Genomic DNA, 21,058 nt, shown 5'->3' with positions numbered 1-21,058 from the left:
CCTCCACCGCGACAGGTGGTGCTCGTGAGTAGTCGGTTTGTGTCGGTTAAATGACGGCGTGATGCGGTTCTTTTCTGGCAGCGTTAAACCGAAACCGTGACAATAACGGTGTTTTTATTTGCGTGGGTTCATTTATTGTTCATAATTGATATTTGGTGTTTGGTTCGCATCGGTGAGCTCGTGAGCTGAACCGTTACAGATGCGCGCGCGAGCCGGCGCCTGTTGGCACGAGTTGTTTGTCACTCGCGCGACAGAGTGACGTCAGAACGTAAACGTAAAGGAATCGGCGATTTTAAATCGATAAAAGTCGATAAAGGTTTGATATTTATATACAAACAGTAGGTTACGATAATAACAAATTAACGTAGAGAGTTGTACCAGCAGACTGAACACATCAGCCGCGTGCAGCCTGTGTAATGTAAGTCATCATTTATTCACGTGCGTTCAGTGTGATGGTGTGCATTAAGGTCTGCATTTACAGTGTTATTGTGTGCACTATGGTGTGCATTTACAGTGTTATTGTGTGCACTATGGTGTGCATTTACAGTGTTAATGTGTGCACTATGGTGTGCATTTACAGTGTTAATGTGTGCACTATGGTGTGCATTTACAGTGTTATTGTGTGCACTATGGTGTGCATTTACAGTGTTAATGTGTGCACTATGGTGTGCATTTACAGTGTTAATGTGTGCACTATGGTGTGCATTTACAGTGTTATTGTGTGCACTATGGTGTGCATTTACAGTGTTATTGTGTGCACTATGGTGTGCATTTACAGTGTTAATGTGTGCACTATGGTGTGCATTTACAGTGTTATTGTGTGCACTATGGTGTGCATTTACAGTGTTAATGTGTGCACTATGGTGTGCATTTACAGTGTTAATGTGTGCACTATGGTGTGCATTTACAGTGTTATTGTGTGCGCTATGGTGTGCATTTACAGTGTTAATGTGTGCACTATGGTGTGCATTTACAGTGTTATTGTGTGCGCTATGGTGTGCATTTACAGTGTTAATGTGTGCACTATGGTGTGCATTTACAGTGTTATTGTGTGCACTATGGTGTGCATTTACAGTGTTAATGTGTGCACTATGGTGTGCATTTACAGTGTTAATGTGTGCACTATGGTGTGCATTTACAGTGTTAATGTGTGCACTATGGTGTGCATTTACAGTGTTATTGTGTGCACTATGGTGTGCATTTAGTGTTAATGTGTGCACTATGGTGTGCATTTACAGTGTTATTGTGTGCACTATGGTGTGCATTTACAGTGTTATTGTGTGCACTATGGTGTGCATTTACAGTGTTATTGTGTGCACTATGGTGTGCATTTACAGTGTTATTGTGTGCACTATGGTGTGCATTTACAGTGTTATTGTGTGCACTATGGTGTGCATTTACAGTGTTATTGTGTGCACTATGGTGTGCATTTAAGTGTTAATGTGTGCATTATGGTGTGCATTTACAGTGTTATTGTGTGCACTATGGTGTGCATTTACAGTGTTATTGTGTGCACTATGGTGTGCATTTAGTGTTAATGTGTGCACTATGGTGTGCATTTACAGTGTTAATGTGTGCACTATGGTGTGCATTTACAGTGTTAATGTGTGCACTATGGTGTGCATTTACAGTGTTAATGTGTGCACTATGGTGTGCATTTAGTGTTAATGTGTGCACTATGGTGTGCATTTACAGTGTTATTGTGTGCACTATGGTGTGCATTTACAGTGTTATTGTGTGCACTATGGTGTGCATTTACAGTGTTATTGTGTGCACTATGGTGTGCATTTACAGTGTTATTGTGTGCACTATGGTGTGCATTTACAGTGTTATTGTGTGCACTATGGTGTGCATTTACAGTGTTATTGTGTGCACTATGGTGTGCATTTACAGTGTTATTGTGTGCACTATGGTGTGCATTTAAGTGTTAATGTGTGCATTATGGTGTGCATTTACAGTGTTATTGTGTGCACTATGGTGTGCATTTACAGTGTTAATGTGTGCACTATGGTGTGCATTTAGTGTTAATGTGTGCACTATGGTGTGCATTTACAGTGTTAATGTGTGCACTATGGTATGCATTTACAGTGTTAATGTGTGCACTATGGTGTGCATTTACAGTGTTAATGTGTGCACTATGGTGTGCATTTAGTGTTAATGTGTGCACTATGGTGTGCATTTACAGTGTTATTGTGTGCACTATGGTGTGCATTTACAGTGTTATTGTGTGCACTATGGTGTGCATTTACAGTGTTATTGTGTGCACTATGGTGTGCATTTACAGTGTTATTGTGTGCACTATGGTGTGCATTTAAGTGTTAATGTGTGCATTATGGTGTGCATTTACAGTGTTATTGTGTGCACTATGGTGTGCATTTACAGTGTTAATGTGTGCACTATGGTGTGCATTTAGTGTTAATGTGTGCACTATGGTGTGCATTTACAGTGTTAATGTGTGCACTATGGTGTGCATTTACAGTGTTAATGTGTGCACTATGGTGTGCATTTACAGTGTTAATGTGTGCGCTATGGTGTGCATTTACAGTGTTAATGTGTGCACTATGGTGTGCATTTACAGTGTTATTGTGTGCACTATGGTGTGCATTTACAGTGTTATTGTGTGCACTATGGTGTGCATTTACAGTGTTAATGTGTGCACTATGGTGTGCATTTACAGTGTTATTGTGTGCACTATGGTGTGCATTTACAGTGTTAATGTGTGCACTATGGTGTGCATTTACAGTGTTAATGTGTGCACTATGGTGTGCATTTACAGTGTTATTGTGTGCACTATGGTGTGCATTTACAGTGTTATTGTGTGCACTATGGTGTGCATTTACAGTGTTATTGTGTGCGCTATGGTGTGCATTTACAGTGTTAATGTGTGCGCTATGGTGTGCATTTACAGTTATTGTGTGCGCTATGGTGTGCATTTACAGTGTTATTGTGTGCACTATGGTGTGCATTTACAGTGTTAATGTGTGCACTATGGTGTGCATTTACAGTGTTATTGTGTGCACTATGGTGTGCATTTACAGTGTTATTGTGTGCACTATGGTGTGCATTTACAGTGTTATTGTGTGCACTATGGTGTGCATTTACAGTGTTATTGTGTGCACTATGGTGTGCATTTACAGTGTTATTGTGTGCACTATGGTGTGCATTTACAGTGTTATTGTGTGCACTATGGTGTGCATTTACAGTGTTAATGTGTGCACTATGGTGTGCATTTAGTGTTAATGTGTGCACTATGGTGTGCATTTACAGTGTTATTGTGTGCGCTATGGTGTGCATTTACAGTGTGATGATGTGCATTTACAGTGTTAATGTGTGCTCTATGGTGTGCATTTACAGTGTGATGATGTGCATTTACAGTGTGATGGTGTGCATTTACAGTGTGATGGTGTGCATTTACAGTGTGATGATGTGCATTTACAGTGTTAATGTGTGCTCTATGGTGTGCATTTACAGTGTGATGGTGTGCATTTACAGTGTGATGATGTGCATTTACAGTGTTAATGTGTGCTCTATGGTGTGCATTTACAGTGTGATGGTGTGCATTTACAGTGTGATGATGTGCATTTACAGTGTTAATGTGTGCGCTATGGTGTGCATTTACAGTGTGATGATGTGCATTTACAGTGTGATGGTGTGCATTTACAGTGTGATGATGTGCATTTACAGTGTGATGGTGTGCATTTACAGTGTGATGATGTGCATTTACAGTGTTAATGTGTGCTCCATGGTGTGCATTTACAGTGTGATGGTGTGCATTTACAGTGTGATGATGTGCATTTACAATGTTATTGTGTGCACAGTGGTGTGTATTTACAATGCGATAGTGTGCAGTAAGGTCTACATGTACAGTGTGAGGGTGTGCGTTTACTGTGTGATGGTGTGCATTTACTGTGTGATGGTGTGCATTTACTGTGTGATGGTGTGCATTTACTGTGTGATGGTGTGCATTTACTGTGTGATGTGCACTATGCACAAGGTCCTCAATTGCATGTGTAGTATTTAGTCATAATTGTTAGTTTTTTAATAATAGTAATAGTAGTAGTAACAGACTAGTAATAGTCTGTTAAATGTAAATTTACATTGTGACTGTGTAATGTGATTGGTGAATATTAATGGTTGCTGTTGTAATTCCAGAGCTGTGATGAGTTCTCTGGGGAGAAACGGACTGATCGGCATGGGTGTCGGTGTTACAGTCAGCACCGGTTTAATCGCCTTCCTCATCATTAAAGAGGTCATCAGAAGAAGAAACCGGACCTTGTTGGTGGAAACGAGCGCTGGAGGGTTTGGCCTGGGTGCGGTCGTTGATGGGCCGATAAACCGGGCACAGGATGGGCGAGGTAAGGGCAAAGCTAATGCATGTAACGATAAGGGAGGTATCATAGTTTTAGTGATAAGGGTTGTCTGGGTTGATTAATGGCTGTGCTTTAGTGTATTAAGATATTAAGTGTGTTTTATTTATTACTAGCTGTACGCTGCCCTAGCTTTAGATGTTCTCCAACAATGCTTGTCTTTAACTTTGGTGAAAATAATTGTAAATAATAATCAGTTTGTAATCTGCCACACAAAACTTTTGTTAGGGTGGCACTAACCCACCACCACTGAGGTGGGGAGGGGTGCTTGCAAAAAGCCCAGGATGGATTGGCGTCCTGTCCGGGGTGTTTTCCTGCCTTGCAGCCAATGTTTCCTGTTGGATCTGGACTTGTTACAACCATGACCAGGATAAAGGGGTTGATGAAAATGAATTTTAAAAAAAACTCTGTGTGTGTGTATACGCAGAAGCAGCAGCATTAGCCACAGCGTTAAGTGGGTTAACAGCGGAGCAGCATGCTGAATTGAGGAACACTCTGGACGAGGTAATGCTGAGTGTATCTACACTGCGCTCTGAAGTAGCCGAGCTGAGGAGTGGCCTAAGAGAAATCGCTAGCACTATAATCGAGGACGTCAGGTCAGTTTTACCGCCAATCAATGAAGTGATATCCAACAAATACAGTTTTTTATAAATCCAAGTGATTTAGATGGTATATTTTGTGTTAATTTTTTAAGCACCTCTTTCTTTAAACAGAAAGGGGGTGGAGGAGAGCCAGAGGACGCGTCGGAGACGACACTTCTTGGCGAGGGAGCGTACAGACTCTATGAGCTCCAGCTCCATCTACTTTAATGCTAGTAACGGAGCCAGCAGTGAGGGCGGGTACGTGACTCCACGATTCTCCCATAGCTAAATCATACACTACACAAGTAAGCAATTTACAACTATGGTAATGCTTTACGCTCCAGTCTGTAGCCCATAAAGCCCCTTTTTCCCATAACAGCAGGACGATTTTTGGTTTAATCTGTCTTGACTCACCATGAGAGCTCAGTTAACTGCTCTGGTGTCAGAGGCAAACTTTCGATGAAACTTACTCAAAGATTATGCCGCTAGCTCTGTGTGTGTGTGTGTTTTACATTGATTGTGTTTGATTCTACAGATACACGACTGCGTATTCTACCGCCGAGTCGGACTACACAGACCGAGAGACTGACCGAGACGATGAGTGTGAAAACGATGATGATGACGACGGTAATGCACATTAAATAATCACGATTAATGCTTTCTTTATGGCTAGGTTCAAATCCACTATATTACTCTGGTACATAATGTGGACACACCCTTTATAACAGGTATATCAAATTAATTTATGCTTTCAGTATTGTAAGGTTTGGGGAAGGTTTATTTCCCTTCCAGGAATTTTTGGAAACTGGTATATCGTTTTCAGAGGGTTTTCCTGTGTGGCACTGTCCACATGCACAGTAAAATGGTTTGGTGAGTCTGGTATTTAAGAACTTGACTGGCCTTGACCTTAACCCAGTACAGCAGCTTTAGAATGAATTGGAACACTGACTGTCAGCCAGGGCTTATCAGTTCTCTACCTCATTAAATCTAGTTCAAAGCCACTTGTGGAGTAAAGGCTCACCAACTTGTAATAGTGGACGCTCTGAGTTTGTGTGGTTTAGGGTGTAGGCTTTACTGTTTGTATGATTTGGTGTTTCCAGATGAGGAAGAGGAGCGCAGCTGTTCTACAGTTCTCACACTGAGGCCTGATGAAGGACAGTCTGAGGAAGATTATGTGGACGGCGATGATGAAAAACTGATGATGAGTCCTGAACTTGCTTTACTGCTGACACAAAGCGACCTGCTGCATGCTGGGGATTCTGGGAAAAAAACTGAAGGATTTAATCTGCTCATAGAGAACAAACCACTGGTGAGGGTCAATGATGCTAGTAATACTAGCAACTACACAATATAGTCAGACAAAACATCAAAGCACATTCGATAACATAAAGCCATTATTAATGTTAGTGCTGTGTGATCTTACAAAAATATCCTGTTACGTAGGTGTTTCCCCATTTTTTGTGTTTTTGCATTGTCCCAGTTTGGATGTAGTTACTTACCATGTCAACTCGGTTGACCTCTAAAAATTCAATTCTAAAAACCCCCTTGCTGGTCGAAGCAGACCACAGACTAGCCCATACCTTTTCTGACCACTTCTCACCAGACAGCAGCAGATTCATACAGAGAGCTTTAACATGTATAGAGGAGCACACTACACTCTCTGTATTCCTCTGTACACCACCCCTACTCATACCTCAACCAGACAGTAGTACATGCTGTTTTTTAACTTTTTAGTTGTGTACCATTGACTGAGATAATGCAGATTGGTTCATGTTTATTCATTTGTTTATTGTGACGGATGGCATTCCAGTCTTTGCTTCAGATGTCACCACAGCAATAAATTACAGCATGTGTTCACGTAGTGGTGAAGTTGTGGAATTGCATGGGGTACATAAGTTTCAGAGATATATTTATACACACTGTCTTTTTTAAGTTGTTTCATGTTAATTGCATGATGATTAAATTAAAAGTGTGTGTGTGTATGCATGCAGTATGGTGATAACATAGAGTTTCTATGGCGACTGGCTCGAGCCTACAACGACATGTGTGAGAACGCAGAGGACGAGGAGGAGAGACGTAACTACGCTGAGCAAGGTAAACACAGACACACGAACGTTTTCATTAGTTGAGAAGATTCTACACAGCGAGTAGCGATCATCCTGACACTCAGTGAGCTCCCTAAAGTTCTCAGGAACAACAGCTACACAGTGACATATGCAATGAACTACACCTTCTGCATGCCCAAGAAAAAACAGAGATGCTAAAGCGTGTTAAATTTGCATAAAAACACCAAACCTACAGTAAAGTATGGAGGTGAGAGCATCATGGTGTGAAGATACTTTTGTGTAGTTAGTGAGGAGCGTTGAATTGTGGTGTCTCCTCACTGCACAGACCAATTATATCTTGTGGGATCAAATGAACATCTGGTCCTCTGATCCTGCAGGTCGTGATGAAGCAGAGGCTGCACTTCAGAGAAACGGCCTTAATGCTGACTGCCATAAGTGGTGAGACACACACACACACTCACACACACACACACACACACACACACACACACACACACACACACACACACACTGTAAGCAGTTTGCTTGTACACCAGAATAAACAAAGCATCTTTAATTATTTAACCTGAAGCTTAGTGCACACAATACAACTTTCAGTTCAGCCTGGGTGGCACAATGGTCAAATGAGCTAACACACCTGCCTCACCTGCTTAGATCTCAAGCTTAAGTTTAAATCTCAGCTGTAAAACTGATGTGGCCAGGCATCGGACACAAACAGGTTGGCCATGTCTAAGGAAGAAGGGTTGACATTGCTGACATTCCTCATTGCTGATTTTCTGTCCTCATTTGATGATTTCTGTCGACTTTACTCGCCTCAGCACAGTGCTGGTGTATTAAACAGCTAAACTTTCCTGCTCCCTGCACAGAGTTCTCATGTTTATTTTCAACAGACAATACTGGATTTGTCAGGAGTTGCACTGCGTCAGCAACTGATAACCTGGTAACCACGTTCTTATTGAGAACTAATGATGGGTTTTTCCAGTCAGGAGCTGTGTACTAGAGTCTAGTAATAGCATACAGGCAGTGTGAAAACTGTGTGTGTGTGTGTGCTGGCAGGTTTGCAGTACTGACGGGTCAGTCATCACAGTGTGACAGCATGCACAGTAAACTGAAGAGCAGCCACATTCTGAAGGTACGTGAAGCTAAATACTAAATGTTATCTTTCTAGTGCAAATAACACCTTCAGTCAGCAGTTACTTTACATTCTGTGCCAGGATTTTTAAAAAAATTGAAATTCTTGCATTATTTAGTCAGTTAGGTGGGTACATAACAGGCACATGACTGATCACCTTGGTGCCCATCTGTACTTGGAGTAAACTAAAGAATCAAACATGTTTAAATGTTCAGTATTGTACTGACCAAACCAGAACCCCTAAATATCCAGCTTACAAGTTCTCACATCACAGTTTTAAACTGTATACTGTAAAAATAGACAAAAACAAGCATTGATTGTATTTGTAGGAACACCTGGATCGAGCGATAGCACTCGGAGATGACGACCCCATGTGTTTCTACCTGCTGGGACGCTGGTGCTACGAGGTGTTTTTTTTATGTGCACACACACACACACACACACACACAAGGTTTTTTCCCATTATGCATAAAAACCAGTGTAAATGCAAGGTTACCATTAATGGTAATGACATGGCTTTGTTTCTTTCACATGTGCAGTTTCACAATGTCATTTACTAGATTAATCTTTTTTGTACCGGTCAACACCCCGTAATGTGACGTATTGCTTATAGAACCATCCCATATTTAGTATATCAGGTGGAATTCAAGTAAAAAACTGGTCGCTCATGGTCGATTCCTTATTTCAGACACGCCTGTCAGCTACTGACAGAACATCATTTCTGTATCACTCAATTTTGCAGATGTTTCCCCGCAGGGTTCTGTGTCTGGGATTATTAGCATCACAGTGTCTTATAAATCGAGCTATAACGATCGTTATCTTTTTTTTTTTAAGCATAGAGGCACTTTAACTCTCTGTACTGTGTAGTGTCTTCCCATAGTGTACACCCCAAAATATTACCTTCCCCAAACTAGATTTTATTATTTATTCCTGGTGTCTACATGTTAAAATCTCTAACTTTAGTATTTCTCCTCAAGCTAATTTACACAAACCAACCCTGAATTTACCCAGTAATTGTACGGATCATGTACGATTCTGGTAAACTGTTGTGTGAAAAAACCTTCATCTGTGATCTGTTCTTGTCTATTTATATTCCACTCATGTGTCTGTCTGCAGATAAGCAGGTTATCATGGATGGAGCAGAAAGCAGCAGCGGCTCTGTATGAAGTTTCTCCATCTTCTTCTGTTCACCTCGCTCTGGAGAACTTTCTTAAGGTCATACACGCCCATGCACACAAGGCCCTGTCCACATAAATATGGATATTTTTTTAATAATACTTTTTTTATCCCTGTTGCATCAATTTCTCTAGCCAAAATGCAGACAGGAGCATGCCAGCCCAGTAGGTGGTGCAGCTGAAGATCATTACAAGCATGCATATTGTTCAGGAATCAAACAGAGCACCACATGAACGTGCAGTTCAAAATTAAACAGTTAAAAGGTTCAATTAAATGTAAAATCCGCAACTGCACAACCAGAACTTGCTCGTCCTGCTCCCGGTCAAGGTTTTGCTTATTTTTCTAAATGAAAAGCTGTGAGCTTATTCTCCACAGGGAAAATATCTAAGCAATTGTGGCACATTAAAATGTGCTAGCAGTGTGACCATTGTTCTGTTAATCCATGTTCACAAACACATTTCGGTTTTTACATGGTGTTTAATTTATATTGTTTCTTACACATTTAATTCTGAAGAGGAATGTTGTCTTTGTGTTCAGGCCGAGGAGTTAAACCCTGGGTTCTCCAGACCAGTAAGACTCTACATCGCCAAGGTAAATTATAATCTTGTTATTATTGTTCTGGTGCATAAGTGTAGGTGCTGGCAGTTGGAATAAACATACCCATTGTAAAAGGAGAGAGGGGAAGGAAGGAGGGGGGTCAAATCATTAAATATATATACGTATATAACAATAACAGAATTATAACAATACATATATGAATAGAAATTTGAATTGTTATTTGTGCTGTGTGAATTTTTAGTGTCATAAAGAATTGGGGAATCATTCCGAGGCAAGAAATTGGGCACAGTTGGCACTGAATACACCTGCCCTTGCCAACCAGGTAATGATCACTGAATCTCTTTCCTCATTGTTGTGTACTTGGCAGTAACACAAACAAAATCTAGACTACTACATGGTTTTTTTTCATATATAAAATTAATCTAAGGATGTGTGTTTTGACCCACAGGAGGCGGGCATCTCAGGGTTAGAGGTGGAGCTACAGGCTTTGATTGACATCTCAGCTGAACACTGAGGCAGACAGGGCGTGGCGAAATCTTTGAACCTTTAATGAACAATTTTAAGGGAACAAAGTGACATTTATTTTACTGTGAATGCCCATTTGTGCTAACAGTTTTAGGATTGAATCATTCCAACCCTCATTAGAAACAACCAGAGATCAGTCATGTGACACTACCTAATAATTAGAAACAGCCAATAGAAAGTCATGGGGATGTTTTTTTTTTTATTGACATGATGATGAACGAATTAAACAACATAAATTTGGGTAGAATATCCTGAAGAAGGTACTCGGGTGGTAATGCACTAACACACCACTACAGTTGCTGAAAGTAGTGAGTTCCAATCAGTCCATGTCTGAGGAAGGGAAGGCTTGATTGTGTATCTTTCTGCTCCTGCTGTGATATATGATCTCCAGGACTGGTCCAGGTGCCTGCTTACATAAAGCTTAGCATGGTTTTTCATACATTACGACTCTGTGGGATTACGCACAGATGCAAAGTTGACACGAAGAAACCCGTTCGACAAGCCCGTTCAGACACAGCCAATTCTACAGGCTCTTGATACCAAATATTATCATAACCTGGTATGAAGTAGCACCTAATGCTTTGCACTGATGTTATATCATGTATGACCAATAAAAAGACAGGAGTTTATTTTTAACAAACAGTTTTTCTGCATCAGCTTGTTTTTATCTAGTTTAAAAGATTGAAGTGTAATGTAATTCTTCAGTACAGAATGGGTATTTCTCTTCATCGTTTTAACACTTTTAAATATATTTTAATGCTTTTTAATTTATGATCCTGTTTGATGTTTTACTTAGGCAACTGAAAACAATGAACAGTGCATGTTAAAATCATTTTTCCATGCTTGTGAAAAATGAAGGAATAAAAACGATACCACACATTGTAACTTTTTTTGTACTATTATCTGATTCTATACTGTCTTTTTATTCTACATCTAAATTACTGGAATAAACAAAAGGGGTCAAAAAATATACGTAGACATTTATGGCATTTTGCAAATTCTTTTATCTAAAGCAGCTTACCACTGTGAGTGGGAGCCTTGCTCAAGAGCCAAACAATGGCAACCAAGCAGAGGTGGGGCTTGAGCCACCAACCTTTAGATCAGGGCCAGTACCTTAACCACAGAGCTACCACTACTCAAACTACACAACACAAACTCTGTACTACACTTGATTCTGGCCTCTCAATTTCTCAATAATGATCATGATTGACTGACTACAGCTGGTGACTCATGTGCCCATATGAATAGGGCTAGTTTGATGGCACCTGTAAAAAAACTACACGTAACAAATGATCTGAACTAGGCAGCCGCCAGCTGTAGTCCGGGTGTGGCTTTTTCTGCTTAATTTTACGTCCATCTACCACATCACAGGAATCATGAAGTCGTCTCCCAAGCAGAGATGCACAACTAATCTCCATTAATAATAAGACATTTAATTCTTTTATGTACAGAAAGTATAGTTACATTACAAACAAAATATGAAAAAGGACAAGTACAAACAGAAATACAGAGCAAACTAAATCAAGCCTGGTATTCATCACCACCACCACCTCAAAAAGAGAGAACAGTAGTAAATTATACTCGCAGTACTCTTTATCCACCTAGAGGGGGCGCTGTACCCGCGGTCTTCGGCTGTTTACACTGCGCGAACACGACTCAGTTAAGTGTTCAGTCAGCCTGCAGGTGGCGCTAACCCCGAATTTTTCAACCAAAACAGATCATGAGCTGTCTTAAATCTTACAGTAACAGCCATGTAGCATTAGCTAACAAAAACAAACAAAAATCTAAGGTTTATGAGGTGGTTGACTTGGTTTGGACATTTCAGTTTGGTGTGTGTAATGGAGCAGGAGAAACAGAAACTTGGTTACTAGCGTCTCAGATCCTCCTGGGTACCTGGGACCATGAAAACAGGAACTGTCACAACTGGCTGTGTAATGTCGGATGACCAGGAAAAAGGGAGCGCACTTTTTTTTCCCCAAACTGTCCTTAAAAAGGCCAGAGGAACCTGGACCGATGATGTCATCGTGTCTGGATAAAACAAGAAGACCACTGTGTCTGGCATCTATTAAGTACAGCCATTAAGGATACTGGACTATTCATTAGAGGGTCTCTGGTTCAAAGCCCACCACCACCAGGCCCCTGAGCAAGGCCCTTTGAATAAAAACGTACACTGGACTCTGTCTTCTTGATGGACACAATGACATCACTAGTGCAGAAATCCGGCATTAATCAGAACTGTGATCAGATACAGTCCCAAACATCATCCATAGGCAATGCTAGGTTCGATTAACTGTCTCGTGTTTTGATTTCTATACTACACGGATGTAGAACAACTGTGAATGCATCCACAGATCTATCTGATCAAACATCTATCTGTAATATCAGCTGATCCACACACAGTGAGAGAGCGAGTGAGTGTTCCGAGCACAGCCTGTGTGTGTCATGAATACACACAGCAGTTTTTTTTCTCTCTCTCTCAGTCTTTGGCGTCGCCAACTCCGTCTGCGTTGATGGCGAACATGGCTTCTGCCTCTGGTAAGCACGGAGAGTCATAAATCTTACAGATCCTGGTCTCGCCCCTGCCCTTCCTCAGGTACAACCTAACAGAGAAAAAAGGTTGAGAACATAGCTTACACTTATGAGCACTTTATTATAAAAAGTGTGTGTGGTTTGGGACTAGGGGTGGGTTTATAAAATCGATTTTTCGATTCGAATCGATCTTTATTTGAACGATCCGATATCGATTCATATAAACGCGAGATCGATCTTTTAAATACGCCCCTTTTTACGGTGCACGCGGAAATCTGTTACCCCCTTTAATTTCGCGTGACCAGCCAGTGTTTTTTCATGCAACGAGATCTGACCTGCACATCAGTTCAGCATGGCAGAAGCTCAGGTTCTGACCACTACACAACTCTTTGCACTGATTTTCGCTCGGCGACGGGTCGGTGCTGGATTCGGGAGGAACTCGGTGTTCGCTCTGCGATCAAAACTCGGCTCTCGATCGATGTGAGAAACAGCGAGGGGAAACACAGGGGAGAGGTTGTAAACAGGTGGTGGAGCGCAATATAGTTTCTATCAGAATACATCAGCACACGCGAGTTTTACAGTATTTCTGACCTGATCGTTCTCTACAAAACAAAATATTTATTAACCTCCAACTCACTATAGAACAAGCCATGCTGCTCGTGTTGCCAAATCCACTCAGATTCATTTATTTCATCGGCGCACAAACTTTGATCGCTCGCTACTTGTTGATGTGCATGTTTGGACGTGGTATCATTAAACCTTTCATCACTTCTCACGTGTGTTTTCGTGACAGAACGTAGTTTTGGAGAGCAGAGAAGCTCGCCTGTGATTCCCCCCGGTGATAGATGGTGTAGTGTGAGACCCCCCATCGCCGATCAGTCGTGTAGTGTGAACATTACAGCGACCAGGTGTTAATCAGAGTGTCGTGTAGTGTAAACTTGGCATAAGCTGTTCAACAGCCAGGTGTATGTTTACATTACATTTACACTGTTGTAGCATGTCAGACATATAAAATAATAATAAAAAATGAATGTTACTGTTTTCTGTTTGGGATTAATTATTTATGTAAACAAAATACACAAATATTTTTAATAATGAGCGTTCTTTGTACAATTATCACATTCGTTCTCTGAACACCTTTATGAAATTGAATCGAAAATCGAATCGAATCGGGACCTTGTGAATCGGAATCGAATCGATCCAGGAAATTAGTGGCGATACCCAGCCCTATTTGGGACACAGCCTGAATGGAGTGGAAATTGTGTTAATGTCCACCTTATGTAGGGAATAGGGTGTGTGGGGTTTGGGACATGTCCACAACAAGCTGCGGTGGAGGTGTAGATCAGGAGGATCATGTCTCTTACCTGGTAGTAGAAGCGTGTGCCAGGATGTTTCCACCAATCGGCTTCTTAGGGTCTGCCGAAAACATGGCAGCACCGTCCACCTGAGCTACAACCTGATTGGTGATGACCACAGCGACACCAAACTACAAACAGACAAAAAATGACTTACACTCTGAGCTGTGAGAAACAAACTAAAAACAACCCGCTGATTAGTTACGACAGTGGGATGCGACACAGCTACCAAAAATACAGACAAATAAACGAATTCCATGTACATGCTTGTTTCCGGAAATGCGTATTCTGTAGCACTGGTGCATGTGAGGATGAGGGATCTATTAGATGTTAAGCTGATGGTAGTTCCTGAATGCAGCAGATCCGATTAGTATAAAGACCTGAGGGACTTTGATAAAGATAAGATCATTATAATCAGACAACTGGGTTGAAGTATTTCCAACAGTTGAGTCACAGGCAGCCGTAAGAAAAAAAGAAAAAAAAAAGATAGACAGATAGAATATATCTATCCTGTCTATCTATCATATCTATCCATCTTCTATGCCCTTTGCCATGAAGTCTGGTACAGACCAACAGATACACTATGGCTCAAACTGCAGATGTATACAAGGCAGCAAAGTCACAGAAGGGTCAAAGTGCCCATGCTAACTTCTGTCCAGGACACTGGAACTGTTAATCGGAGCAACAGAAGGTCAAGTGATCCAACAAATCCCACTTTCTTACGTGGAAGAGGTACACCAAGATGCACAGTAGAACGATCCACCTTACAACGTACAGAAATTGAAGGAGCTTTTAGTTACATTCTGGTTCCAGATACCACAGAACTCCTCCAGATGTCTGAGCAGGTCAGAGCTGTTTCCACAGCATGTTAGATGGGTGTTTTGGCTCACTGGTGTTTATCCCTTGAGATGTTTTGGTAGCAGCATGGTAACAACCTAATGATTGGCTAATAGGAGTCATTCATCTGCCTTAGGTTGTTTCTACAGACTTGTATTCCCATATGTATATAATAAAGAAACAGATATCCAATTTAAGGCACTAGCTAGCTGGGGGGAGTGTATATTTTATACCACCTGCTCACACATTGTGTTTCATCAGTGAGATTTCTATTTTAAGGAGGTACATCTAATCTTGGCACCATGTCTGGTTCTCACCTCATCAGCGAGGCGCAGCAGCATGCGGAGGAAACGTCCCAAATGGCACTGACGGGCTGAAAGTTCCCCTCTTCCCGAATAATCGGTCCTGTACAGTGCAGTGGCGCTGTCTACTATCAGCAGAGCATATCTGAGATAACCAGAGAGGGAATGTTACTTTATTACATTCTGGAATGTCTGCAGGACATCTGCAGCACACCAGCCATGGTTGAAAAGATAGAGTACATGTAAAGTAGAGCCACAAGGAACCACAGTGTTACCTGGACTCAGCCATCATAGCTGAAGCCTGGTAGAGCAGCTGAGTCTGGTGATCCGTGTTGAAAGCTCTAGCGTAAGCAACATTATCCAAAACATCACTGCCAACCAGTCCATACCTGCACACAAGCACACAGACACACTAGTAACAAACTTGCATCTTATGGCAGTCCAGGAGTTTTAATAATTTTAGCAACTGTTCATTTTATGTAACTGATTGATTGTAACACAAACAACTTTGCCCAAGAAAAACCTTCAATTCATTGTGGTGGTTCGGAAAGTCTCCTGGGTCAAAAAAACGAAGACAGCAGCTTTGATTCTATAAGGGTGAAGTTGTTGAACTTGGCATGGCCTCCTGATTCGACTTTTGTGCTTAGGTTAAGTTATGCCAAGTTCACACTACACGACTTTCTGATTTGCCGGGTCGCTGTACAGTTCACACTACACCATCTATCACCAACTGGAATCGCAGGCAGGCTTCTCAGCTCTCACAAATATCGTTTTGTTACGAAAACACACGCGAGATGTGACGAAAGGTTTAATGATACCACGTCCTAAAATGCACAAGTAGCGAGCGATCAAAGTTTGTGCACGTAAAAACAAAGAGAGAAAATAAATGAATCTTAGTGGATTTGGCTTGGGTTGTTGTGTAGTGAGTTGGAGGTTAATAAATATTTTTTGCAATGCAGCGTGGGTGTTTTGTAGAGAACAATAAGGTCAGAAATACTGTAAAACTTGTGTGTAACACCTGTGTATTATGATATAAACTATATTAAGCCCCTGCATTTCTTCTCACGCTGTATCTCGCGTTCTCATTGGCTGTTCGACATAGCACTCACTGCCAGTCAGGAAACACCCGTTCAGATATCTGACATGCTAGATATCTCGATCCGGTCGGATCGAGTTGTTGGGTAGTTCACACTTAGCGATCAAGAGCCGAGTTTTGATTGCCGAGCGAACGCCGAGTTGCTCCCGAGCCGGCAAATCTAGCGCCGATCTGTGACCGGGAATCTAAAACGTATCTTTAAATCTGAAAAACACATGTACTCCTGATGTGTGTAATGCAAGTTCTTGTACCTCTCAGCGACTGCAAGCAGTCTCTCAGGTCTGAACGTTCCCTCTGTATCGATGTACATTGCTTTCCCTTCTCCTCCCCCTTGGTCTATAGGCAGCTGGCACGTCACAGCCAGAGTGTGGCACAGCTGCGTCTTTCCTGTCCGGAACTCCCCAAACATCTCCGTGATGGAACCCGTCTCTACACCACCTATACAGAAAAAAACCACATAACTAAAACACTGCGGAAGCACCAGAGTTTCCAGTAAACGACCACCGTGTGCTCATTTCTCACCCTGCAACAGTTTGTCCAGCTCCTTAGAGCCAGTGGAGACCTGGATGATCTCCGCTCTGCGCTGATGGAACTCAGTGGCTGTGGTGAAGCCCATTGGAACCAGCTTTGCCGCCTCACCCTGCATCAAAGTGTGTATTTAATAGCTGCAGAAAATCAGCCAGAAAGCTCCAGCACAACAAGAAAGGTTTCTCACCAAGATCTTGTCGGCTTTAGCTTCACTGATGCCCTTGATATTCAGCAGCTCTTTTTTAGGAGCGTAAGCCACGGCCTCAATAGTGTGAAACCCAGCATCCTCCAGCTTCTTTAGGTCACTCGCACTGATCCCACACTGCTGCATGACAAAAATGCCACGGCATGGAACACTTTAGAAATGCAGTTCAACCACAAACTAACAATTGTACTGTGTAGAGCGTTTTGTTTCAGCGACAACAAAGACGTCAGATTTAGCACATGTATTACTCTACAGCCTGCACTGTGCAGCATCAGATAATCATTTTAGGAAGGATAAGAACTACATCAGACCTCCAGACGGTTCAGTGGTTGTGGACCGAAGCTCTCCTCCTCTTCAACATCTGCCTCCACCTCCACTCGGCTCACACTCATCGCCATCTTATTAACCTGGAAAGCATTACAGATATCATTGGTAAAAATGGGATAATTATAACCCGAAGGTCTGAGCATATTTGAAGCACTAGACAAATAACGAAAAAATCCACAATTACACAGAGCAGGTAAACAAACAAGCTGCCCAGTCAGTTGAAGACACCAAGGGAAAGTGGCATCCGGCATAAAATTGTGCCAAATCAAATATGCAGACAAATGATCCACTGTGGATCACCTAACGCAGGTAGCAAAAAGTTCTGTTGTGAGGGATTCTATACAATATTTAACAGACTTAAGCCCATTTTATTTCCTAAGTAAGCATGTTTACATTACAGTATTTAGCAAACGCTTATATCCTAAGTGACATCAAATGTGACCAAATACAATCCAAGCAATCGAGCAATTAAAACAGCTGCAACTTGGCCGTGGTGGGTCTTGAGCCAGCAACTGTCTGATTACCAGTCCAGTAACTAAACCTCTGAGTTACCCTTGCCCAAGAAAGAGAGAGCTAGTGTACCACTGTTCCATCACTTTACTTGTGAACATTGTTCTGTAATGGTTTAGGAACTGAAGATACCCACTGTTGCAGATGTGAAAATTGAATTTCAGCTGCTTAGTAGAACAAGTGTCCCTGTTGTCCAATATTAGTCTTTAAAATACCCCAGACGTAATCAATGACAATAAAATAAACATTTATTTATAGTGGTATAATGCTAATGTCTACCTTTAAACCTCTGAGTTTAACCAAGTTTTGCTGGTGGAGGAAAACGTTTCCTGACTCGCTTCTCCAAAACACCCCAAAGTGGCTCAATAATATTTAGATCTGGTGACTGTACAGGCCATGGGAGATGTTCAACTTCACTTTCATGTTCATCAAACCAATCTTTCACCAGTCTTGCTGTGTGTATTGGTGCATTGTCATCCTGATACACGGCACCGCCATTGGATGCACATGGTCCTCCAGAATGGTTCGGTAGTCCTTGGCAGTGACGCGCCCATCTAGCACAAGTGTTGGGCCAAGGGAATGCCATGATATGGCAGCCCAAACCATCACTGATCCACCCCCATGCTTCACTCTGGGCATGCAACAGTCTGGGTGGTACGCTTCTTTGAGGCTTCTCCACACCGTAACTCTCCCGGATGTGGGGAAAACAGTAAAGGTGGACTCATCAGAGAACAATACATGTTTCACATTGTCCACAGCTCAAGATTTGCGCTCCTTGCACCATTGAAACCGACGTTTGGCATCGGCACGAGTGACCAAAGGTTTGGCTATAGCAGCCCGGCCGTGTATATCGACCCTGTGGAGCTCCCGACGGACAGTTCTGGTGGAAACAGGAGAGTCGAGGTGCACATTTAATTCTGCCGTGATTTGGGCAGCCGTGGTTTTATGTTTTTTGGATACAATCCGGGTTAGCACCCGAGCATCCCTTTCAGACAGCTTCCTCTTGCGTCCACAGTTAATCCTGTTGGATGTGGTTTGTCCTTCTTGGTGGTTTGCTGACATTACCCTGGATACCGTGGCTCTTGATACATCACAAAGACTTGCTGTCTTGGTCACAGATGCGCCAGCAAGACGTGCACCAACAATTTGTCCTCTTTTGAACTCTGGTATGTCACCCATAATGTTGTGTGCATTGCAATATTTTGAGCAAAACTGTGCTCTTACCCTGCTAATTGAACCTTCACACTCTGCTCTTACTGGTGCAATGTGCAATTAATGAAGATTGGCCACCAGACTGGTCCAATTTAGCCATGAAACCTGCCACACTAAAATGACAGGTGTTTCAGTTTCATTGTCCAACCCCTGTATATGTTTACTGATATTCTCAGTTTTTTTTGCACAATGCTACTATGTGCACTTCTGGTAGATGCTAACTACACTTCGTTGCTTTGTACCTGTACTGAGCAATGACAACGTTCAATCAATCAATCTATCTAACTATCTATCCAATAATATATTGAACTTCATAGATCTTGTTCATACCAGTGCTATTTACCCACTGTAAATAATGTATATTATAGATACTGTATATCCTGCACTTCTGGTTAGATGCTAAACTGCATTTCGTTGCCTCGTACTTGTGTAATGACAATAAAGCTGAATCTATCTATCATTTCACTTATCTGTGTAACTGTGTATTATATGTATATAATCTCTATCTTGCACTTCTGGTTAGATGCTACTGCATTTCGTTGGCTTTGTACTTGTTTACTCTGCACAATGACAACAAAGTTGAATCTAATCTAATCTAATCTAAATGACAGAAATCCCCCTAATTTGCTACATTACGCAAGTGTGTTCCAAATGGATCTTTACGTAAAACGAAGTGCACTAGTTAGGGTATAAAAGATGCGCTTGTTCACTCTGAGTAGTGCCCTTTTAAAGGGTGCACGGGTTGATTTGGGATTCAAGCAGAAAGTACTCGCTGGTCTGCAAACCACGGATTCTTTTTAAATAATTTATTAAAATCGAGGTATCACACCACTTATCTAGCAGTTATGTTATTGTCTGTATTTCATAGTTATAATTATGTTTACTGTGTGAACAAACAGCGCTGTTACGTAAAAGAACAGTTTGTTGATGAGCGTTATGTAAGCAGAGAATCCAGCAGCTCCGGCTAACACCTAGCAGCGCAGCTTTTTAACTTATAATGTAAATAATGTCACAATTAAAGATCGACAATAGAAGATGAAGTGTACCGCTGGTTATTTATTCAAATGTTAGTCGATTTTGTACGTAGTTAATTAAGAATAAAATAAGAGCAGTCGGACACTCACCTCCTTCTATCCACCTCAGATCCGAATGAACTTTCCCGCTCGGTAGGCGACGTCGCCAAACGTAATGACGCAGGCGCCTTACGTAAGTACGTAAACACAGGGTCGCAGTGTGTCCGGAGATGTAATAAAATCCAGTGTGGCCAAATCACCCTCTGCATGTTTTACATTTTCGGCAGTGGCGGCTCCTGCCAAATCTCTCGGGGGGGGGAGACCAGCTTTACCATTAATCATAAAATTAAGTAAAGCCTTCACACTAACAATTTAATTCAGTCTTCATCAGATTGCATTTTATTTTAGGTGCAGCAGATCCAGAATATTGTTTTTATGCTGCAGGTTCCTTATAATTAGCCTGAGAACAGGTTAAAGTTTGTGGTTCCAAGAACTTCCACTTGTGGACGATGAAAATGGTTGTACCGACAGGGATGTTGAATGTGTCCGTCACATTCAAACCTGAATCTCAGTGGTGTTTGGTTAGCGTAATAAATTGCTGCACCATCTGACTGACCAAGAAACTGAATCTGTAATTCAAACATGAATCCAAAATAAATCGATTTTGTTTCCACGATCTCACCAAACTCCTAAAAATGTATTTGGTTAGTACCAGATTCACCACGACCCTGACCAGGGT

The 21,058-nt window shown here is 41.7% G+C and overlaps 2 protein-coding genes across 3 annotated transcripts; one reads left to right on the top strand and one right to left on the bottom strand.

Annotated features, from left to right (window-relative positions):
* The first annotated feature begins 60 nt into the window (after positions 1-60).
* On the top strand, positions 61-11,271 carry rmdn3 (regulator of microtubule dynamics 3). 2 transcript variants are annotated; one of them, XM_063001773.1, is made up of 14 exons: positions 61-418; positions 4,153-4,355; positions 4,795-4,963; positions 5,081-5,206; positions 5,484-5,575; positions 6,049-6,257; positions 6,940-7,042; positions 7,392-7,452; positions 8,071-8,146; positions 8,476-8,553; positions 9,263-9,361; positions 9,860-9,913; positions 10,122-10,202; positions 10,329-11,271. In XM_063001773.1, exons 2-14 carry the CDS (start codon positions 4,160-4,162, stop codon positions 10,392-10,394), a joined length of 1,410 nt encoding a protein of 469 aa, XP_062857843.1. In that variant the 5' UTR covers positions 61-418; positions 4,153-4,159; the 3' UTR covers positions 10,395-11,271. The 2 variants fall into 2 exon arrangements, with proteins under 2 accessions (XP_062857843.1, XP_062857842.1); XM_063001772.1 differs by lacking the exons at positions 8,476-8,553; positions 9,860-9,913; positions 10,122-10,202; positions 10,329-11,271 and having other exon boundaries at positions 9,263-9,743.
* Positions 11,272-11,822: 551 nt separating this feature from the next.
* On the bottom strand, positions 11,823-20,461 carry rad51 (RAD51 recombinase). Its single transcript, XM_063001049.1, has 9 exons — positions 20,431-20,461; positions 17,569-17,664; positions 17,240-17,377; positions 17,047-17,164; positions 16,776-16,962; positions 15,704-15,817; positions 15,444-15,573; positions 14,299-14,420; positions 11,823-13,005 (listed from the first exon to the last, which is right to left on the bottom strand). The coding sequence occupies exons 2-9, from the start codon at positions 17,653-17,655 to the stop codon at positions 12,882-12,884; spliced, it is 1,020 nt and encodes a 339-aa protein (XP_062857119.1). The 5' UTR covers positions 17,656-17,664; positions 20,431-20,461; the 3' UTR covers positions 11,823-12,881.
* Positions 20,462-21,058: the final 597 nt, after the last annotated feature.

Source organism: Trichomycterus rosablanca, chromosome 9, assembly GCF_030014385.1.
Source record: "Trichomycterus rosablanca isolate fTriRos1 chromosome 9, fTriRos1.hap1, whole genome shotgun sequence".
NCBI classification, from domain to species: Eukaryota; Metazoa; Chordata; class Actinopteri; order Siluriformes; family Trichomycteridae; genus Trichomycterus; species Trichomycterus rosablanca.
This window is presented reverse-complemented; position numbering and strand designations above follow the sequence as displayed.